This window comes from Electrophorus electricus, chromosome 6 (assembly GCF_041902795.1).
Source record: "Electrophorus electricus isolate QZ-2024a chromosome 6, ASM4190279v1, whole genome shotgun sequence".
Taxonomy (NCBI): domain Eukaryota; kingdom Metazoa; phylum Chordata; class Actinopteri; order Gymnotiformes; family Gymnotidae; genus Electrophorus; species Electrophorus electricus.
The window spans coordinates 29,533,759-29,553,883 of record NC_137502.1 but is presented as its reverse complement, the minus strand read 5'-3'; the positions used below and the strand labels follow the sequence as shown (position 1 = coordinate 29,553,883).

The window sequence follows — 20,125 nt, the reverse complement described above, 5'->3', positions numbered from 1 at the left end:
TTAATTAATTTCATGATTACCAAAACTTCATTTTGTATCTTTTTACCATAAGAAATGCATTTAAGTTAATTTTTGTGAAATTGTGAAATTTATCTGTCACATAGCCTACAAAATGGATGTGTCCATGTGTGTGTGTGTGTGTGTGTGTGTGTGTGTGTGTGTGTGTGTGTTCTGCCATTTTAGTTCCTAAGTCTGTTATGGTTTTGCTAATTTCTAAAGCACTTTTCATCTGAAGACCTACAAATCAAAAACTTGTGTTACTACTTTTGTTCCCTGCCATGTGGCACAAACAGTGGTGGGGATGTTACCGTGACGATCACAGGCTCAGTCTGTGATGTCCAGTCAGCCAATGACACATCAGTCATCTGTGTGACTGGATCCCAACCCAAATCCCAGATGAGTAGTATCCGACTGCAGGTTGGCGACAGAGGGATCGCCCAGACGGTGAATTACTTTCACATATGTTAAACATCTTGCAAATAAAATATCTTAAGGTCCTTTTCAAAGTAACAATCACTTCAGAAATTAACTGAATTAAGCACATTATTTTATTTGCATCTTTTATTAAAGACTCTGTAAAAGTGCCAGATGGCATGTCTAGGCAATCAAAAAGTGGCCTCCCTGAACAGATCAAATAGAGTGCCAATCTAGTGTCCTGACTGAGCAAGAAAAATGAAAATGTGAATAATCATATTCATACTACATATTCATACTACAGTATAAACAGTGTAACGAAGGCACACACACACAAAGGAGAGGATCCAATTGCAAGAGGTTTTATTTAGTTTACGGAGTCTGAAGGGAGTCCAGGGGTCAGGCAGGAGATGGGGTCTCTACAGGTAGAGTTCAGAAACCAGTAAGACAAACACATACAAGGAAGACTTGCTATGTGCCATGAGAGTGGCAATACTTCACAAAAAGAGAGCGAGGGAGGGGAGCTTAAATAGGAGGGTAGTTAAGGGAGAGAATAGTCAGTAGGTATGTCTAATTAATATTCCGGCAATCCAGATCAGAGTGCTGGGATGAGCGTGGGTGACGGGTTCCATGTCACACAGTTTACAGGATCTTCAGAAATGTTCCAGAGAAGCAGTATGTGGGTAAAGCTTGACGCTGCTAATGTGTGACACCTCTCATCCCAGAACCACTCTGATTTCTTCTACATTGATGTGTGGTCGTCTCGCTACACCTGGGGTGGTGAGTCCGCCCCTGAGGCAGGCATGTTTGTGGTCATCACCAAAGGCCAGACCATCCTCCTCGATGTCAGCACACCAGTGTTAAAGATGCTTCTCATCCAAGGTACTGTGACGGAACCAAAAAAAAAGAGTTCAAATGTTAACACAGAACTGGTTGAGAGGACTGAGGGGGGAAACCTCATTATATGAGGATGACCCGCCAAACCACATGTGCTCCTGATGTAGTTTTCCGATCACACCGTTTCATACCCAGGTGGAAAGTTGATCTTTGACGAGGCGGACATCGAGCTGCAGGCAGAGAACATCCTCATCACAGACGGCGGAGCCCTTCAGATTGGAACAGAGGACCAGCCGTTCCAGCACAAGGCCATCATCACTCTGCACGGCCACCTGCGCTCCCCGGAACTGCCCATCTATGGGGCCAAAACGCTGGGCATTAGAGAAGGAGTGCTGGACCTGCACGGTACGACAGACCGTGCTGTCTTTACACAGCGGACTTTCATCACATTCTCCCAACTAATAGACAACATTTTCAGGAGCATGGCTGACATTATGTGAAGTTTCTCGCAAAGTTATATGTTCATAACATAACACAACAACATAATGTCCTTCTAACATTAAGTGTCATTTATGTTATTAACTGAATGGGTGAGCCCCACACCATATATAGCTAACATAACACAGGCAGGAACCGATGTTCCAAGAACGTCCCTCAGAATGGCTTCTGAGGAAAGCCTGGTTTAAGGGACCTGTTTGAAACCTGTTCCTCCAGGCATCCCAATCCCAATCCCTTGGACCCGCCTTGCCCAAACCGCCAGCAATGGGTCCAGCACGCTGATCCTGATGGACACTGTCACCTGGAGAGTCGGAGATGAGATTGTCATCGCCTCAACAGGACCCAGGTATGGAACTGTGATCGAGTGTAAATTAATACGCCGTTTGCTGAAGCCACTTTCACGCTGAAGCCACTTTCACGCTGAAGAATTTATATTTATTTAGTTCATTTGCAGTATCTCTAGGAGTAAAGAAAATAAAAATTTAGGTTTTTCCTTTTCCTTAATTCTTTCAAACTTGCCTCTGTTTTCATGGTTTTTTTTCCTTTTGAGGGTGTTCTTAACCAACTTAATTTCCAGCAACGTGAAAGTTAAAAAATATATTCCTTGCTCATGTTTATAATAATACATAGGTTGAACAGCTAGATGCAGGTTGAACAGCTAGATATTACTGTATTTAGATTGTATTGGCATTTTACTTGGATTATAAGGCTATTGTTGTATTTCACATGTGTGTCTGTGGGTTTTACAGGCACAGTCAGAACGAGAATGAGGTGAGGACCATTGCAACCGTGTCGGCTGATGGGCGGCTCCTGACCCTAACTCAGCCATTGAACTACAAACACCTGGGGGTGTCCATCACACTGCCTGATGGGACTGTGTTTGAGGCAAGGGCGGAAGTCGGCGTGCTCACCAGGAACATCGTCATCCGTGGATCCATCAACCAAGAGTGGAGTGATCAGATTAGTGCCTGCCCTGATGGCTTTAATACCGGTAACTCTGTCAAGTAGTTCCAGTATATAAATAATGAGTAATGAGGAATGAACTTTCTCCAATATATGAATGAGTTGTTTATATGATATATGAACCGAGCAACTGCAAACATGTTTGCTTACTACTCCTTACCACTATGTCTGACACTTGCACTAAGAAAAATTCCTTGTACATCTGGTATTTTGTGAATAAAGTCTGATTCTGATTCAGATGCCCAATTTGTATGATTTCTATCCACAGGGGAGTTTGCCACCCAGACATGTTTCCAAGGAAGATTTGGGGAAGAAACTGGAAGTGACCAGTTTGGTGGCTGCATTATGTTCCATGCACCTAGGCCCAATGAAAATCTGGCCATCGGCAGAATCGAATATGTCGAGGTATCAAGCAGCATCTGTTAGTACTTAGAAACACAAATCAAAAGGACTAGTGAAATTTCATGATCATGGGGCTACGTAAAATAGCCAAAAAGAACACTGATATGTAAAGTATGTATAGTGTCGTATGCAAAGAGTTTTATTTTGTCTCTTTGGTCAGGTCTTTAACGCTGGTCAGGCGTTCCGCCTCGGCCGCTACCCCATCCACTGGCACCTAGTCGGCGATGTCAAGTTCAAGTCATATGTTCGCGGTTGTGCCATCCACCAGACATACAACCGTGCCGTCACCATCCACAACACCCACCACCTGCTGGTGGAGCACAATGTTATCTACAACATCATGGGAGGGGCGTTCTTCATTGAGGATGGCATCGAGACAGGCAACGTGTTGCAGTACAATCTGGCTGTGTTCGTCAGGCAGAGCACCAGCCTGCTGAATGACGACGTGACCCCAGCCGGCTACTGGGTCACCAACCCCAACAACACCATCCGGCACAATGCCGCTGCCGGAGGCACCCATTTCGGCTATTGGTATCGGATGCACGGCCACCCAGATGGGATGTCTTATGATTACAGCATCTGCCAGAAGATGGTGCCACTCGGGGAGTTCTTCAACAACTCCGTGCACTCGCAGGGCTGGTTCGGCCTGTGGATCTTCCAGGAGTATTACCCCCAGCAGGGTGGAGCCTGCGGCTGGGCCACGCCCGTGCCAGCCGTCTTCTGTCGCCTCACGTCGTGGAACAACCAGAAGGGAGCCGAGTGGGTGAACGTGGGTGCTGTGCAATTCCAGGAGTTCCTGGTGGTCAACAACGAGGTGGCAGGTGTGGAGACCAAGCGCATCATCCAGCAGTATGTGAGTGGCTGGGACCTGCAGGGCGGCGCCGCACTGGTCAACAGCACCTTCGTGGGCCATGTGGATGAGCTGGGTCTGGGCAGAGACTACTGCACAGCCCGCGCCATTGTTCTGCCCCTGGACGACGGCATGAGTGTGCTCGGCGCCAAGTTCGTGAACTTTGACCGGCCATCTTGCGCTGCAATTGGCGTCACCTCGATAGACGGCGTCTGTACCCATCTGTGCGGTGGCTGGAGTGCCAAATTCAGTGGTGTCCAGTTTTATCAGTCACCCAACAAGGCAGCCTTCAGATGGGAACATGAGATAGCACTCATAGATACCGATGGAACTCTAACAGGCACTTATTCATTCATTTATTAATTACTTTTCTTATTTATTAATTTGACTTTTAAAAAGAAATATCAAAAATGATTTCACTTGTCAGCTGTGATTTCACATGATTACACATTGGATTTTTTTCAGAAATAACAGAGAATCCACATACTATTAACATTTTGTTTAAAGAATTCTCTATATCTCACTGCACAGTCTAGTTTTGACCTACAATTGTACACCAAATTTTACATTGAAGGCATTTTTTGGTTATGGGTATAATATGTGTTCAGTACATAAGAAGGAAGATACTCACAGAATTCAGCTGGAGTAATATATTCATCCCTATATACCATAAGTATCTCAAGCACTAATTCACTCGGTATCTCAACAGGCAATCCTGGCTCTAAGGTTGTGCCTAAGAGCAAACTGTTGGACCCAGCTCACTGCTCTGACGACCCGGCTTGGAGTGCGGGCTTCCCTGGGGCAGTGTGTGATAACACCATAAGCTTCCACCGTCTGGCCTTCAACAACCCTTCACCTTACTCACTCATAGCCAAAGATGTCATACTCACCAACACATATGGTATAGCATGTCTCCTTGACCTGTTTTTTTTCGTGTTGTCCTTTTTTAAGGCCATTCCAGCATGTTATGGTAACATTTTATGGGGTTCCATTAATGAAATGTCCTTTTCTTGTTTTTTTTTTGCAGTACTACTTACAATAAAAACCATTGCTCAGCATAACTCTTTGTTTTGTATTATTCTAGGGACAAGTGTCCTTCCCTTTGTTGAGAAATTGATTACACACAGCTTTGGTTGGATGGCGCTGCTACCGTCGGACAAAACCTACAACTGGTACTTCCACGGTGCCTCCCAGATTACAAACATCTCATACAACGCAATGTTCTATGGCTTCAGGGTAAAGTGCTCATAATAATATGAAATGTCATTTTACTATATAAAGTTGTTTCATATATCAAATTGTTTCTGCATTGAACTACTGGAAAACTACTGCAGTTGAAGTGCATTTCAAATTTCTATTGGAAAGTACGTACTTTAAAGTATTTGCCCAATATTTGTCCTTTTCCCAAATGAGAAAATAAAAATAATAATAATAACAGTGATAATAGAATTAATACTATATAGCAAGTGAAACTCAAAAAACAAAGACCCACTGCACTAAGTGTAATTTTAATTAATTACTTTTAATTAATTTAATTAACTCTATGGTTTTATTTTTGTCCTTTCTGTATAAAAAGCCAGAAGATTATGTCATTGTGAATCACAACCTGACTCAGAGTCCTGACTGGTTTCATATAGTAGACAACAGAGTTGGCTCCTCCGAACCCCTGAATGCCAGTGTGAATGTCAATGGAGACTGGTACTTTAACAAATCCTCCAACAACCTCTACTACATGGGTAAAACTGCTGCTCTCTCTAATAAGGGGGTTTTTACTACTACCTTATTACACTCTAATAAAGGATTTTTCATATGTCCAAGTTAATTGTCACTGAAAAATAAATACTATATATTTTTCTCTGCGCCAATGGATTCTGATCGCTCTGAGATGTGTTGTGTAATGTCAACCCTGCAGTATCTGGCAGAGAGACTCCCTCTCGCGGTCAGACGGGCAGCGTGGACAGGTCGACGGCAGACAGAGCTGTGGCGTTCAGCGTGTACACCTGTTTCTTCCCCAACTGTACTCTGCCGTCACCGCCTCCTCCCACCACGCTCGCGCCTCTGCCCGGTAGCAAACCTGCCAACTTCATGTACGTTGCAGACACTCGGTAGAAAGCAAGACCAAAAAAGCAAACAGTGTGCACCTATTAGAATATCTTCATACAGAGCACTAACAGGCAGTCAAAAGCAACACCTTGTGCACCTACAGTGCCCTTTTAGTGGAAGAACAATATGTGAAATGCATCTTATTGTTTGTAGTGCTTGGTCCAATGATTCTTTTTGGAGATCATCCCCAGAGAACAATTTCACTGTGCCACGAGAGGGTGCAGATGTCATCATTCCCACAGGTGCTGTGCTCCTTTCTGAAATACTACCAGAGAAATGTTTACACACTTGAATGATATTATAACCTGCTAAGTTTTATTCTGGGGTTTACCTTCTGGTTTCCACAGGAGTTTGGATGGTTTTGGACACTACCATCCCTGCCTTAAACAAGCTCACTGTGGTGGGAGTCCTCGAGATTCCAGACGCCACAAACAGCACGGCCAGCCGCGCTGCCCCAGGCATCCCCGTCACTGTAGTCGTGAATGCCACATACATCTCCATCCAGGTCAGTCACCTCGTAACGATCACCAGAACTGTCCAGCTTGTGCCTTTAACCACAATTAACCAAAAACCATTACACCGTAAAACCTTCAGGTCTTTACTCACATCCTACTACATGTAACACCTAACATTTACACTGCAGTTTCTTATGAAGCAGTCATCTCCAAGATTTCAAAACTGCAAATAAGAACTGTCTGAGAACAAGGAAAAGAGCCAAGAGGCAGAAGAAAACCAGGCTTCAGAAGTGTTGTATCTGACAGCAGGTTTCATGATTCCTTTCCCACAGGGAGGGCATCTGCTTGCAGGCCAGCCTGACCGGCCCTTCAGTGGTGAGCTGCACATCATTCTGAGAGGAGATTACCGCACGCCTGAATGGCCTCTGCCCTCCGGACCAAACCAAGGATCTAAAGTGCTGGGTATGAAAGTGATTGATATGATATAATGCAGATATAGAGCCACGTTTTTGGTTTGCTTCCTTACAATTTGAAGGCTCCATTATCAGCCACCTTTTCCTTCTTATCTGTGATCTGTGCCATTCGTCTGATGGAAAAGGTGCTGCCTTTCAGGTGTCTTTGGTAGCCTTGACTTGTACGGGATGCCACACAATGTGTATCACACTAAACTGGCCAACGCTGCACAGGCTGGTTCCAGCTCTCTCTCACTGATGGAGGCTGTGGACTGGCAGGTGAATAGACTTCTCTTCATGGACTTAGTTTGCTTCAAGAACTTTGGCAGGTTTGAAGAATGACCAATGACCAACTGATGACCAACTGATGCATTGTAAAATAAAAAAGTACTAGAAAAAAATGCATCTAATCCTGACTGCATGTTCCCTCACACTGTAAGATCTTAAAACTCTTAAGGCCATGCACGTCCACTGAGTCCTATAGTGATATTTGTACAATATGGCTGTTACAGCTTTGCTGGAATGTTCTGAATATTCCATACCTTATGCATTGTCATAGCAGGTTGACCCCTAACCGTGACAACACAGCATGCTTATACTGAACACACTATTAAAAGCTCACTTTGCTTTAACCAGGCAGGGGATGACATCGTGCTGTCCACCACCAGTTACGACCCATGGCAGACAGAAACTCATACCATCGCGGTTGTATCGGATGATGGCCTGACTCTCACCCTGGATCATCCTCTCGATTACACACACATCGGTGAGTCCACACATATCAGTACAACAGTATTCATGGATGCTTTACTGTTCAGATCACACACTTTCCGCTGAAGGTGTTGAAAGGGACCAAGCAGAGAAATGATTAGTCTAGAATAATGCAAAGATATTTATATTTATATATTTATATAAATTGGCCACTAACCATTGATTTGTCTGGTTTTGTAGCGGAGAACTATGCAGTGCCTGGTACCTCACAGAGCTACAGGCTGGCGAGTGACGTGGGTCTGCTAAGCAGGAACATTAAGATCATCGGGCAAAACTACCCAGGCTTGTATGAGGAGTCATTTGGAGCCAGGGTGCTGGTTGGGGCCTTTTCCATGGGAGGAGTCAACTACAGAGGTGCATAGCCCCATCATAAAGAGCTGAGTTCTCTGCCTTTTCACTGACATTGTAATCCTCATGATCCTCAAGGAAAGGTATTTTTAAGTGTTAATACCAGTTGGAAGAAAATGTTTTCGTTTGATGCTTTTTAAAGGGAAGGCCCAGATAAGAGATGTAGAGTTTTATCTCACCGGCCAGGAAGGATGGACAGACTACACTGATCCTCGCTATTCTTTGGCTTTCCTCAACCTGGGAGTGGTGAGACAACCACACACAAAAACATCCCTCTCTGCCTGGTCCTTTTGGGTTACTCTGTCGATCACTGCTAGAATAGACAGAGCATGGTGCTAGCACCAAGGTCATAGGTTCAATTCCCAGGGTAGGATACATGTGGTCAGATGTTAACATTTACATTTACGGCATTTATCAGACGCTCTTATCCAGAGCAACTTACAAAAGTGCTTTGTCATTTACTCATAGAATATATCCTAGTACAGTAGAGTAGGTCAGAGTCCAACATACCAGTGAACTAGAATACTGTAGAATTCAGGGATCAATGCTGATACCTAGAAGTACAAAATACATAAAGTCTATTTTAAACAATGATAAGCGCAATAAACAATACATGCTAGAGTTTGTTAAACAACATAATAATAAACAATACCCTACAAAAAGTATTAATTTAGTCAGTCAGTATGGGAGCAGGGTCAGTAGTCTTTTAAATATTCTGCAAACAGATGGGTCTTCAGTCTGCGTTTGAAGACTGCAAGGGACTCTGCTGTCCGGACAGCAAGTGGGAGTTAATTCAGTCTCAATGCTTGTCGTCCATGAGACCTGAAGCAAGCAACATCTAAGTTTCCAGCTTGAATATGCTAACTTACCCAGTTATTACTGTGTATAGTAATGAGAGGTTAGTGAGGTGGCATTTGTTGGGTTAAATGAGGCCAATGTCTGTACAGGTGAATCAGAATGAGTCATATCTAAAGGGATGTGCGTTCCACCATGGCTTTGCACCAGCTGTTGGCATCTTTGGAACGCATGGCCTAAATGTCGATGACAACATCATCCACCATACCGTAGGAGAAGGTATTTTCCTCAGTTACCTCATCTGACCTCTATATAAAGGCCAACATTTTCTTCAAATCACATCTCAAAGATTAGGCTCAGTGCTACAGGTTAGTTTGATAACATCAATTTACAATTTATTAAAAAGCAAGAGTCTTGGAATGTTGGAGGGGTCAAGTTATAATTTTAACTCATAATAGCAATGGCATTTTCTTAGAATTTCAACTGAGGCATGTAGTTCTTGTATGTTAGAGATTTTGCCTCTGGACGGTAGCCAAATTCAGCCTCTCTATTGTCTGTAAAGCAATGTTATGGAAAGTTCTCTTTATTCGTAGGAATCAGAGTATGGGGAAATAACATCACAGTCCGGAGGAATTTGGTCACCATGACACTCTGGCCCGGCTCATACAACGGAAGACAGGACACCTTCAACTTCAACTGGAATGCAGCTATTGAGGTGTGTGGAGGAGCGATTCCCTGAATGTTACAAGAGAATCTGCTGATACAGCCTACTTTAAAAGGAGGTGGATGTTTTCTAGCTCTTTATCTCCTTTGTTGTTCAAGGCAAATACAGGAACTAATGTAGTTCTTCAGGGGAACACAGTTGCTGGTTATGAGAGAGTGGGATTCAGCATTGATGGAGAACCCTGCCCAGGTAATGTGAGGATACAGCCTGCTAACTCTATTAGTTATGCTATGTTAACTCTAATCATGCTGAATCCAGATTATTATGTTGTACTCTTTGAAACATGAGTCTGTTCACATTGCTCCAAAATATTTCATTATTGAGGAACCCCTTATTTCCTAGGCATTTGACATAAAAATACTAATCTTTCGGCATGGTCTGTAAATAGGAACCTTTAGTCCAGTGGCTCAGTGGCAGGAAAATGAGGCCCACGGAGGTCTGTTCGGAATCTACATGAACAACGATGGGCTCCCTGGCTGTGTTCAAATCCAAGACTTCACAGTTTGGAGAAGTTTTGATTTTGGCATTTACTTCCAGGTATCACGACACTGCCTGCTTATCGCCCACCTCTTCTATGATACCTTTCTATAAGGGTTCTTTGTTAACTTTGTTAACATGACTGAATTCATAAATATAGAAAATATTGAACTTGTAAATGTCTTTCATGCAATTTCCACATTTGTGCAATAGTTCTGGTTTGTATTCCTGTCATCTTAGTGGCAGAGTGTTATGAGCTTTCAGTAAAGATCATTTCTATTTTAACCAGGTGTCCATGAGTGTGCTCATCTCTAATGTCACTCTTGTTGACAATGGCATGGGTATCATGCCATTAATCTACGGACCTTCCGCAGTCACCCATGAATATTCAAACAAAACTGTGACAGTCCAGGTAATGAACTAAACACTATATGTTTCATATGGTGTCACATGGATCTTGAAAAGAACAGAATCTCATAACATCTTTTTTTCCAAAGAATGCCTTAATTGTTGGCAGCAGCCCCAACTTCAACTGCAGTGACCGTCAGCCTTTAGATACCATCAACATTGCTCTTACTGCAAGCAGTAGGGCTCCCCGGCCTCTAAATGGTATAGCTTCCAACTTCCAATCACAAAGACGGCCGCAAAATGATAAGGTTTACTCATAAATTTTACTCGTGCTGTTTGACCTACTTGTAGAACGCAATAGATACAATGTGCTCACAGCCCAACCTTACATTAAACACCTTATATGCACAGCTAGATGCATTATGTGATCTAAAACATTCTTGTATAATACCTGCATTTAGCTACTTTGCAAGATTAATTGTCTTGGTATGGCTTCCTGCTATAATGTCTGTGGTAGGTGGCAGGACTGGAATCTCCTGGCCAACATTCGAGTCATCTCAGAATGGTGCTCCAGTACACTCCCATGATGGACTCATGAGCTACCCCGCCATCAGTGGACTACTAACTGTCACTGGTAAGGTCTTGTATGCAATTCAACATTCCATGTTGATTTAATCCACAGCCACCGAAGATAATGGTGGACTGCCAAGCCAAAGAAAGGGCTTATCTGCTAAAATGCAGAGTTTGAAATTTTTTTTGTCATTTGTATCTTCCAGATACCACTTTTGTTGGGTTTATGAATGTATGTTCAAGCCAAACCAATTATATGTTTATGACTGATCCAAACAACGAAGACCTGGAGCATCCTATCAGCGTTAGGCGGATCACAAAAAGCAACAGCACAGACGAAGCTCTGGTGTTCATTCACCATCCAGACCTGAGGTGACCTTTGCTGCTGCAGTGCTTGGAGTTCATTTTTTATAACCAATGATCTTCAGAAATCAATAATAAGAAATCAGTGATCTTCAGGCTCTTAGAAAAAAATGCATTTTCTAGAACCCTTCATCTTTGGATAAAAAGCCTTAAAGCATTAAAGTTAAAGCAACAACCCAAAAAGCCTTCAGGTTAAAGGTAGAGGGTTCTAGATAGCCCTTCATTTCTAAGAGTGATATACCAGGTTACCAAATAGGTTTTCAGTAGGTTTTCAGTAACCACTTCTGTTTGAACCACTAACAGAGCAACAGCCATTTCTCAGGTTACTTTCTGCTGTGCTGCTCATGTTTACGTTCCCAAAAACTATGATCCTGAAAACTTTTAACCTATGATTCTATTCCCAATACAGCAAGGTGAACCCCTCTGACTGTGTGGATATGGACTGTGATGCTAAGAAGAAAGCCTTGCTTAAGGACCTAGATGGTAGTTTCCTTGGGGCTGTGGGTGCCGTGATTCCAAAGTCCGAGTATGAGTGGAATGGTGATCCCCGGCATGGCCTGGGAGACTACCGCATCCCCAAGGTCATGCTCACCTACCTCAATGGCAGCCGCATTCCTGTTATGAAAATAGCACCAAATAAAGGTACGTATTCGGACTTCATAGTGATCCAAAGGATGGAAGATATAATAAATAACAACAAAAATACTAAGATCAATTGTATACTTTACAACCGGGTGTTTTGAGCATAGAGAGATTGAGATCAATTAATTAATCAATATGCAAGAGAGTCCATTAAGGAAATCTGCTTTTCACATGCACACACTGCACTCTGGCATGCAGGCATAATCCGGAACAACTGCACATATATTAGCACCTGGCAGGCCTACAAGTGCTTTGGTCTGGACTACCTGATGCTGGTCATAGAGAGCCTGGATGTGGACACTGAAACCAGACGCCTGTCTCCGGTCGCTGTGCTGGGAGATGGCTATTTGGACTTGCTTAATGGTATGCCCCAAATACCCATCAGACCCTGGATGATCTACTTCAATTTGCCACATGTGGGGCTCCAGTGTTACAGATTCTTTGCCATTTTTAGTTTAGGCTATATCTAGTTTAAGTGTGCATATTGTCCAGAATCATTTGGAGAATAGTTGTCATGAATGGCGCATTTTGACAGTCGAAGCCTGGGTTCGGTTGACATGGTGTCAGTGTGTACCATCCTGTCTGTCTACACAGGCCCACAGGACCATGGCTGGTGCTTTGGCTACACATGCCAAAAGAGAGTCTCTCTCTTCCACAGCATTGTAGCCACAAACCATTCCTTTGACATCTACTTCAGTAGTATATCCCCACAGAAACTGAGGTTGATGATGCTGAATGCTGCACCCAGTGAGGTACAAAAGCTCACTACCAGCATACTCAGCATGACCTCCTGCCTTGCAGCTGGAGCCACCAGCTCTTCAGTGATTTGTCTCTTGTGGTCTTCTGACAGGCTGTTCGGGTAGCTGTGTTTTATTCGAATCCTCAACGCTTGGATGTTTATGCAAGTGATCATCTGGTTGCTCCAAACAATGCAAAGTGGAATAGCGACAACACAAATTACCTCTTGCTTCAGCCAACCTACATAGGTATAGTATTTGCATAATTGTTGTTAATTAGTGTATATTTGCACCGACTCACTGCTGACATCGAATGACAGTGGCATTAGCATTATGTAGAATGACATCATGGCCGATAGCCTCATTGTTAGTCACATTAGTGTATTGGATCATTATATGCAATTTGTACTTACACCTCAATAGGAAAACAAATGTACAAATGCTGCCATTCATTATTCACTTCTGGTTTCATTGTTTTCTCTGTGCCACTTTCCATCCTGCAGATCAATACATGCCTGGTTATGACTCCCCCCATGGCTCCAACTACTTTGACCCCGATTACAAAATACTTCACATCCTGGTCCGGGGCTCCAAACCCGTGCAGATACGTACATCGCCCCTCCTGATCATCGCCTTCAACATCCCAGCCATGACGGAGGCGGAGTTCTATGGGGACAAGCTGGTGCGCAACTTGGCTCTGTTCCTGAACATCCCAAGTAACATGATACGCATCACCAACATTGTGCGGGAGGGCAGCACGGTGAACAGGCAAAAGCGTGCCACGGCACTGATGGTGCAGGTGCAGATCAGTCAGCCACCTGTCAACCAGTTGTCCACTAACAGCACTGGCGGTAAGCAGTCACCCAGGACCTTCATGCATACATGCACAAACACACAATGGAATATATGCTCCTGGAGCAAGGTGCTAGCAACACCAAAGTCATGGGTGAGAACCCATACTGTCATACTGATTCATATGTAAATAATCTCTGGATAAAAGCATCTGCCAAATGTAAGTATAGGGAGAATATTTTCTTTCTTTGCATATGTGTGTTAGTCAAAAAGGCCATCATTTATTTTATTGCTAATTCCTCTTTGGGTATTAATATAATGTAACAGATAAATATGGTAAATACAGTACCAAGTCCAAGAGGATTGAATTTGAACATTTGTAAACCTGCTTTGTGACAATGACCACTGTAAAAAAAAAAAATGTAAAAAAAAAAAGGAGCTTTATACATAAATATTTGACCTTGACTCTGAATACTTCCTTGTTACAATTTACATGCAACATATGTGTTGAAGTACCCCAAAGCAGAGTTACAGGGCAATACTTGACCATCATTTGCCATGATCTGAGGTCCCTGTTTTCTCTGTACATGCTTGATACTGACATGGCTCTGCTTACTACCCCATCCAACCTGCAGATGTGCAGCAGTATGCTTTGCTGAAAAGCACAGCTGACACCATAGGTCAGGCCGCCGTCTTTGGAAACCTGAGTCAGGCCATTGGTTTCAATGTGTCAACAGTGGAACTCAGTCTCCCAATGCCTCCTCCCAGTGACCCATCTTGGAGCCAAGTAAGATTGGAATAAACCCATTAGTTGTCCTGTTATTAGTGACAATCTTCTCTTGTATCAGAAGTGGGTTTTAGAATCAGAGGGTTTCAACAGACAAATTACACAGACAAGACAGGCTGAAATTAAATCACAGCACCAATGCTGAAATACCATTGGAAATCTTTCCAGCTCTAGGTGAAGACTCAATATAGGTATGGATCCTGGTTTGTTTGGCTTGCCTGGCACTGCTGTGCTTTTTGAAGTATGTAGTGATGAGCCCAGAACACAGTTTTCGTCAAAGCAACTAGAGTATCCAAATGAACTGAAACACTACATCCTGTGTATTCCATACTGGATCTAGTGAGAAAAAAGTGCATTCAGATGAATCTCAGAATTTTATATATGTATATATATAAAAGCATAAGCATCTTGTTTCTTTGGAAACCCTGTGTACTACACTGTAATTTATATAATATATAGTAAAAGGTTTACATTCAAACTTGCCCAACTCCCAGCACATCTTGTCCAGGTAAACCTGAGCTTGTGGTTTAGCTCAAACAGAAGATTGTCATAACACACAAGTATGAAAGATGCCATCTCTGCCTGTGGGTCAGGTGGCCGGCCAGCAGGTTACGCGGGAGAGTCCAGCAGTGAGCACCCTGAGTAGCGTGTCTGCCCTGAGAGTGGTGGTGGATCCACTGGCAGGCCTACAGCCTGGACTCCTGATCCAGCAGCCCTGCATCATGGCTGTGGACCAGCAGGTGAGAATCACGCCAGCATCCAGTACCACGAAGCAACCACTGCATTTCTTCAATTCAGGGTTTATCCACTCGACATGCTGTGTGTGGCAGATGTACCAGGGCATTTTACTTAACTACAAAAGGTTCAAGTTGGTATGTTTTATATATATAGTAAATATGCTGCCACTTCTCTGCATACTGGACAATGCAAACATGTTTAGTGAATGTCATATTATCGTGTTGCATTGATCGTGTAGTAGTTTTTAATATCATCTCAAAATGAATACATTTGTTTTAATTATCAAGTTTAATTAGGTGTATTACAGCAGGGTGTGTTTTAGGGGGCCAGGCGATATTAAAGTTAAGAGCCACAGTTATGTAGCATTCATGTTGCAAGTCTATATACTGCATTAGCCATCTTCTATTGGTGCTCTCTGCCCTTTGTCACCAGGGTAACTGTGTGTCAGTGGGAGTGACGTCACTAACAATTTTAGCCACGCTACAAGATGCTCAGGGAAACCAAGTGAGCGGTCTATCCGGAAACACCTCCATCCCCTTCAGTGGCTGCTGGGGCAATTATACTGACCTGGCCATCTCCACTTCTGGTGGGTGAGCGTAAATTCTGCAGATTGCAGATTTTCAGAATCATCCTAGAATATCTTTTGACTTTGAAATGTCCTCTTGTTTATAAGGTTATATATATATATATATATATATATATATATATATATATATATATATATATATATATATATATATGTATGTATGTATGTGTGTCCCTTCTGTGCCTCCTAACCTCACTTTCAACTTTGGGTTTGTTTGTTTGTTTGTTTTGCTTTATCCACAGGAGAGAACCTGACATTAGCTTTCACTCTGAACACATGGCAGGTTCAATCCAGGGCCTTGTCCTACCAGACTGTGCCGAGGAACGCCAGTGACACAATTCAGACCAATAATAGTACTGCTTCTTCTATCACAACTCTGACTAACACCACATCATCAGTGGCGAGCACCACCCAGAGCTCCAGTGCCATAGTAACAGGGACTGTGAATGTACTCACACTGCTGAGTGCCCTGCTTCTGTTGTATTGCGCAGCATAGGCGAGCATTGGGAGTAAATAACCAGACTTGTGTTCTGTAAAGTAGCAAAAAGTCATTTTTCCAATGATTTTTCTTCACGTTATAAAACAGCCAATATACTGACACCTAGTGGTCTGGATGTTTCAGAGATTCTGTACTAACTATATTTTCAACATAGCCACCTCCATGTGGGAGACCAAAAACTGGTTCATGCGAGGAATACAAAGCAATTTGATTCTTCATCCCATGTGAGCTGCACTTCATAGAAAATAAATGTAAAAAAAACGAAAATTTTGTTGGTAAAAATGGTTTATTGCTCCCGTAAGTGCTAGTTGTGGCATTCTCTAATGAAAGCAAAAGTGACTTTATATATTTCTTGTAATCTAATCAAATCAAAGTGCCTTTCAGTATTCATTCTTTTTCTCTTTATTAATTGTTAAACAACTCTTAAAAATTATACTACAAGCATGATGACTACTTGCTCTCTCTCTCTCTCTCTCTCTCTCTCTCTCTCGCTCTCTCTCCCTCTCACTATATATATATATATATATATATATATATATATATATATATATATATATATATATATATATATATATATATATATATTCTGAAATTCATATGCTTTGAAAACAATCAATAAAATTGCTTATCTCAAACATGGACATTTCTTGTACCTGAACTATGTCCTTTGAATATAGCCTAGTAAATGTACGTGCTGGTGCATTATTGTGATTGTTGTGTGGACCGCTAGAGGTAGTAAGAGCCCGTAGTTATATTCTAGAATCGGCTTCATCCATCACAGCCAGAGGTTTCGCATGAATTACGATCGCATGAGGAAATCTCTAAGTAATTTAACATAGTTCGAAATTTTATTTTATTTTAGACTATTGTTTGTGATGATAAATGTGTGTCTGGTGGATACTGTATTGGAGACCTTTCCATCCTACAACCGTTTCATCCTACATCAGGTTTGGAAAATATTCAGCGCGTTAGGAAAATGTTTTCTGAAAGGAACTAAGGAAGTTGTGCCAGTTTGTAAAATTGCGGAGCAAAATGCAAATTCTGCGAATGTCGTAATGTCCAGTTTTATTGTCCCTGTAAAATGAGCGCGCGCGAACCGTTAACAATGCTGCGCGTTTATTTAAGGGAGGGCGTTCTAGGGAGAGAGGTCCACACAAGTGCGTGCTCGTGTAAGTTGCGCAGGCTCCTAGGCGCGCCCGTCACCCTCAAGTGTAATAACTGGCTCCTATAGATTTTTTGACTATTATTCATGTAGCCTACGTTCTCATTATGCACGCCCGCCGACCATCAGGATTCTTTTTTACTTTTCTCTTGCAATACCTGTGTCTTCACACAATGACTATTCACTTTTACATCTCCCCAAAATGCACAGCAGACGCCAAGGTTGTCACTGACGGCCAAGTACCGCCGAGCTACGCTAAAGACGCGCTTTCAGTACCAGCGTTATCCAGAAGAAAACATTTGCAACGGGCGCTAAAAAACTCAGTTGAACCACATGACTACATGCTTTCTATTTATAAGACATTTTCTGCTGCAGAGAAGCTGGGACTGAATGCCAGTTTTTTCCGTGCCTCCAAAGCTGCGAACACCATTACGAGTTTTGTGGATAATGGGCAAGGTAAGTCAGTTTGAGTATTGACTAAATATGTAACTAAATTATTTTATTTTCACGTTTACCTATTCCTCTAAGTTTTAGAACTAGTGGTTTTGATTTCTTATCATATTATCATGATCTAGATATCAGTTGAATATCAAGAAGGCTTGATTACAACAGTCAAGTCACAAACAAGCAAAATTAAGACTAAAAAAAATTGTTTTATTTAAAATTAGTCTACATTATGTGTCCATAACAATGTATTTGTGTTTTTAATGACTTTAAAAAACACATTTAAACCAGTCTGAATTGCCTTGTAATGTGAAACCACAGACTCTATGTGCTTAAATATCTCCTTTCTCTTTCAGATAACCCTTTGAATTCTCCACTATGGAAACAGACATATTTGTTTGATGTTTCAACTCTCTCTGATAAAGTGGAACTGCTGGGGGCTGAACTGAGAATATACACAAAAGTCTCCAAAAGCTTCATAGCATCCGAACCAGGTCCAGTGGAGATTCAGCTCTATTCCTGCCAGTCCCACACACTTCTGAACTCCAAAACCCTAGACTTGGAAGACTCTCACAAACAAAGATGGGAGGTTCTAGATGTGTGGGACATTTTTACTGAGCATCGCCTGCACGCCCAAGGGAAGCACTTCTGTCTGGAGCTTAGGGCTGCCCTCGACAACCCTGAGAGGCAAACAGACCTGCAGCATCTCGGATTTCACAGACACGGTCGGCCGCATCGAAAGAAAGCCATCCTGGTGGTGTTCACCAGGTCGAAGAAGAGGCAGGGCCTTTTCCACGAGAGGAGGGAGAAGATCAAACTGTTGTACCCGGACCGGGCTGGAGCAGAGAAAGCTCCCCGCCCAAAACCCTGGAGGAAGCGCCGCGCAGCCTCCATCGGCCGGCATGGCAAGCGGCATGGCAAAAGGTCCAAGTCCAGATGCAGCAAGAAGCCACTACATGTCAACTTCAGGGAGCTGGGCTGGGATGACTGGGTCATCGCACCCCTAGAGTACGAGGCGTACCACTGCGAGGGCGTGTGCGACTTTCCTCTCAGGTCCCACCTGGAGCCTACCAACCACGCCATCATCCAGACGCTGATGAACTCCATGGACCCTGGCAACATGCCACCCAGCTGCTGCGTTCCGTCCAAGCTCAGCCCCATTAGCATCCTGTATACAGACGCCGGCAACAACGTGGTGTACAAACAGTACGAGGACATGGTGGTGGAGTCATGTGGGTGTAGGTGATCGATACCTTCTCTTAGAAACAAAGGCCCATGCACACTGCACAGGTGGATTCTAGCTTTAAGATCAGCAAGTGGAGAATTAGTGGAGCTGTTGAAAGAGTCAGAGCTGAACCTCTTTGCTGCATACAGTCACCAGGAGTTCCACTTCTCTAACAGGCCTCGCTCGTGAAACAGGGCTTCTCAATCTAAAATTATTATTGTCTGCTTTCAAAAATGACACCTTCCTGTTTCTGCCAGGTGAGAGAGGAGAAAGAAGTTGTGGCCTCATTCCACATCATGGGCATGTGTTTGGTTTTACCACACAAAATACTCACACTCCCAAATGTCTTAAATGCATTCTTTGGCACTATTTTGTGTGCAGGTTTGTAAATAACATGTATATTATGATTGTACAGGCACAAATTCTAATTTATATTCAGTTAAATTATTGCTCTCGATAACTGCTACCGTTCACACATTTATAACTTTATATTTTATAACTTTACTGATTTAGAGTCCAATTACCATATGTTTACCTCATGGCAGAACTGGGGTGATTTTATCCTTGGTGTATGAACACACATACTTACTTTTGTGCAGTCCTGTTAATACTGTATACAAATGAGAACCATGTGAAAGTTTTATTTATGTAATAAAACTTGATACCTTTTAAAACAGAATCTGGCCCTGTTTCTTACAGTTCTTTATAATAAGATTGTGTTTAAATTCTCTCAAGGATTTGTCCAAGAAGACAAGTAACCATAATATCAGTACTAATTACTACCATAAGATAGACCTTGTATGGCATTGGGCCTGTTATTTAATCTTTACTGGTTATTGGAAGGTTGAAGAATGATGAGGAAACTGTAAAGTCAAATGGTCAAATAGCATCCAGTAAATAGCCAAGGTGGAAAAAACCTGTGGTGTCCAGGATTAAAGAGTAACCTGGATGATCTGTGTACCTCAGACCAAAGAGGATATAGTTGCAGTGTTTAGCAGAGGTGAAGGAAGGGTCAACAGACACTTAGCACCACATACTCTGGGTGGCCTGGGTATGTGAATAGATGGGCTGTACAGAGTTTCTCTCTCTCTCTCTCTCTCTCTCTCTCTCTCTCTCTCTCTCTCTCTCTCTCTCTCTCTCTCT

General features: G+C 42.7%; 2 protein-coding genes across 6 annotated transcripts in view; both read left to right on the top strand.

The window, feature by feature from the left end:
- The window catches only part of pkhd1l1.1 (PKHD1 like 1, tandem duplicate 1), a 35,812-nt gene extending 19,145 nt beyond the window's left edge, over window positions 1-16,667 (top strand). For 4 of the 5 annotated variants that reach the window (XM_081716302.1, XM_081716301.1, XM_081716303.1 and 1 more), the window contains 35 exons: window positions 294-444; window positions 1,140-1,296; window positions 1,447-1,656; window positions 1,966-2,095; window positions 2,499-2,740; window positions 2,981-3,117; window positions 3,275-4,304; window positions 4,674-4,865; window positions 5,049-5,200; window positions 5,541-5,700; window positions 5,877-6,051; window positions 6,221-6,309; window positions 6,415-6,572; window positions 6,855-6,984; window positions 7,135-7,253; window positions 7,611-7,740; window positions 7,926-8,099; window positions 8,236-8,339; window positions 9,041-9,167; window positions 9,482-9,603; window positions 9,711-9,801; window positions 10,001-10,149; window positions 10,379-10,501; window positions 10,587-10,698; window positions 10,955-11,071; window positions 11,214-11,379; window positions 11,780-12,012; window positions 12,211-12,375; window positions 12,607-12,764; window positions 12,863-12,998; window positions 13,253-13,600; window positions 14,177-14,328; window positions 14,922-15,068; window positions 15,499-15,652; window positions 15,895-16,667. In XM_081716302.1, the coding sequence (XP_081572428.1) occupies window positions 294-444; window positions 1,140-1,296; window positions 1,447-1,656; window positions 1,966-2,095; window positions 2,499-2,740; window positions 2,981-3,117; window positions 3,275-4,304; window positions 4,674-4,865; window positions 5,049-5,200; window positions 5,541-5,700; window positions 5,877-6,051; window positions 6,221-6,309; window positions 6,415-6,572; window positions 6,855-6,984; window positions 7,135-7,253; window positions 7,611-7,740; window positions 7,926-8,099; window positions 8,236-8,339; window positions 9,041-9,167; window positions 9,482-9,603; window positions 9,711-9,801; window positions 10,001-10,149; window positions 10,379-10,501; window positions 10,587-10,698; window positions 10,955-11,071; window positions 11,214-11,379; window positions 11,780-12,012; window positions 12,211-12,375; window positions 12,607-12,764; window positions 12,863-12,998; window positions 13,253-13,600; window positions 14,177-14,328; window positions 14,922-15,068; window positions 15,499-15,652; window positions 15,895-16,148 (6,394 nt within the window). In that variant the 3' untranslated portion in view covers window positions 16,149-16,667. Of the gene's footprint in view, window positions 1-293; window positions 445-1,139; window positions 1,297-1,446; window positions 1,657-1,965; window positions 2,096-2,498; window positions 2,741-2,980; window positions 3,118-3,274; window positions 4,305-4,673; window positions 4,866-5,048; window positions 5,201-5,540; window positions 5,701-5,876; window positions 6,052-6,220; window positions 6,310-6,414; window positions 6,573-6,854; window positions 6,985-7,134; window positions 7,254-7,610; window positions 7,741-7,925; window positions 8,100-8,235; window positions 8,340-9,040; window positions 9,168-9,481; window positions 9,604-9,710; window positions 9,802-10,000; window positions 10,150-10,378; window positions 10,502-10,586; window positions 10,746-10,954; window positions 11,072-11,213; window positions 11,380-11,779; window positions 12,013-12,210; window positions 12,376-12,606; window positions 12,765-12,862; window positions 12,999-13,252; window positions 13,601-14,176; window positions 14,329-14,921; window positions 15,069-15,498; window positions 15,653-15,894 lie in introns of those variants that run through there. The other variant, XM_081716305.1, reaches the window with a different exon arrangement.
- Window positions 16,668-16,784: 117 nt separating this feature from the next.
- gdf6b (growth differentiation factor 6b) lies at window positions 16,785-19,654 on the top strand. The gene is made up of 2 exons (XM_027019575.3): window positions 16,785-17,769; window positions 18,114-19,654. The coding sequence occupies exons 1-2, from the start codon at window positions 17,421-17,423 to the stop codon at window positions 19,001-19,003; spliced, it is 1,239 nt and encodes a 412-aa protein (XP_026875376.2). The 5' UTR covers window positions 16,785-17,420; the 3' UTR covers window positions 19,004-19,654.
- The last annotated feature ends 471 nt before the right edge of the window (window positions 19,655-20,125 follow it).

Bases quoted from the DNA above. Each gene is read 5' to 3' on its own strand.
- gdf6b (XM_027019575.3), top strand. From the start codon at position 17,421: ATGCACGCCCGCCGACCATCAGGATTCTTTTTTACTTTTCTCTTGCAA. The intron at 17,770-18,113 runs GTAAGTCAGTTT...TTTCTCTTTCAG, and splicing joins TTTTGTGGATAATGGGCAAG to ATAACCCTTTGAATTCTCCA.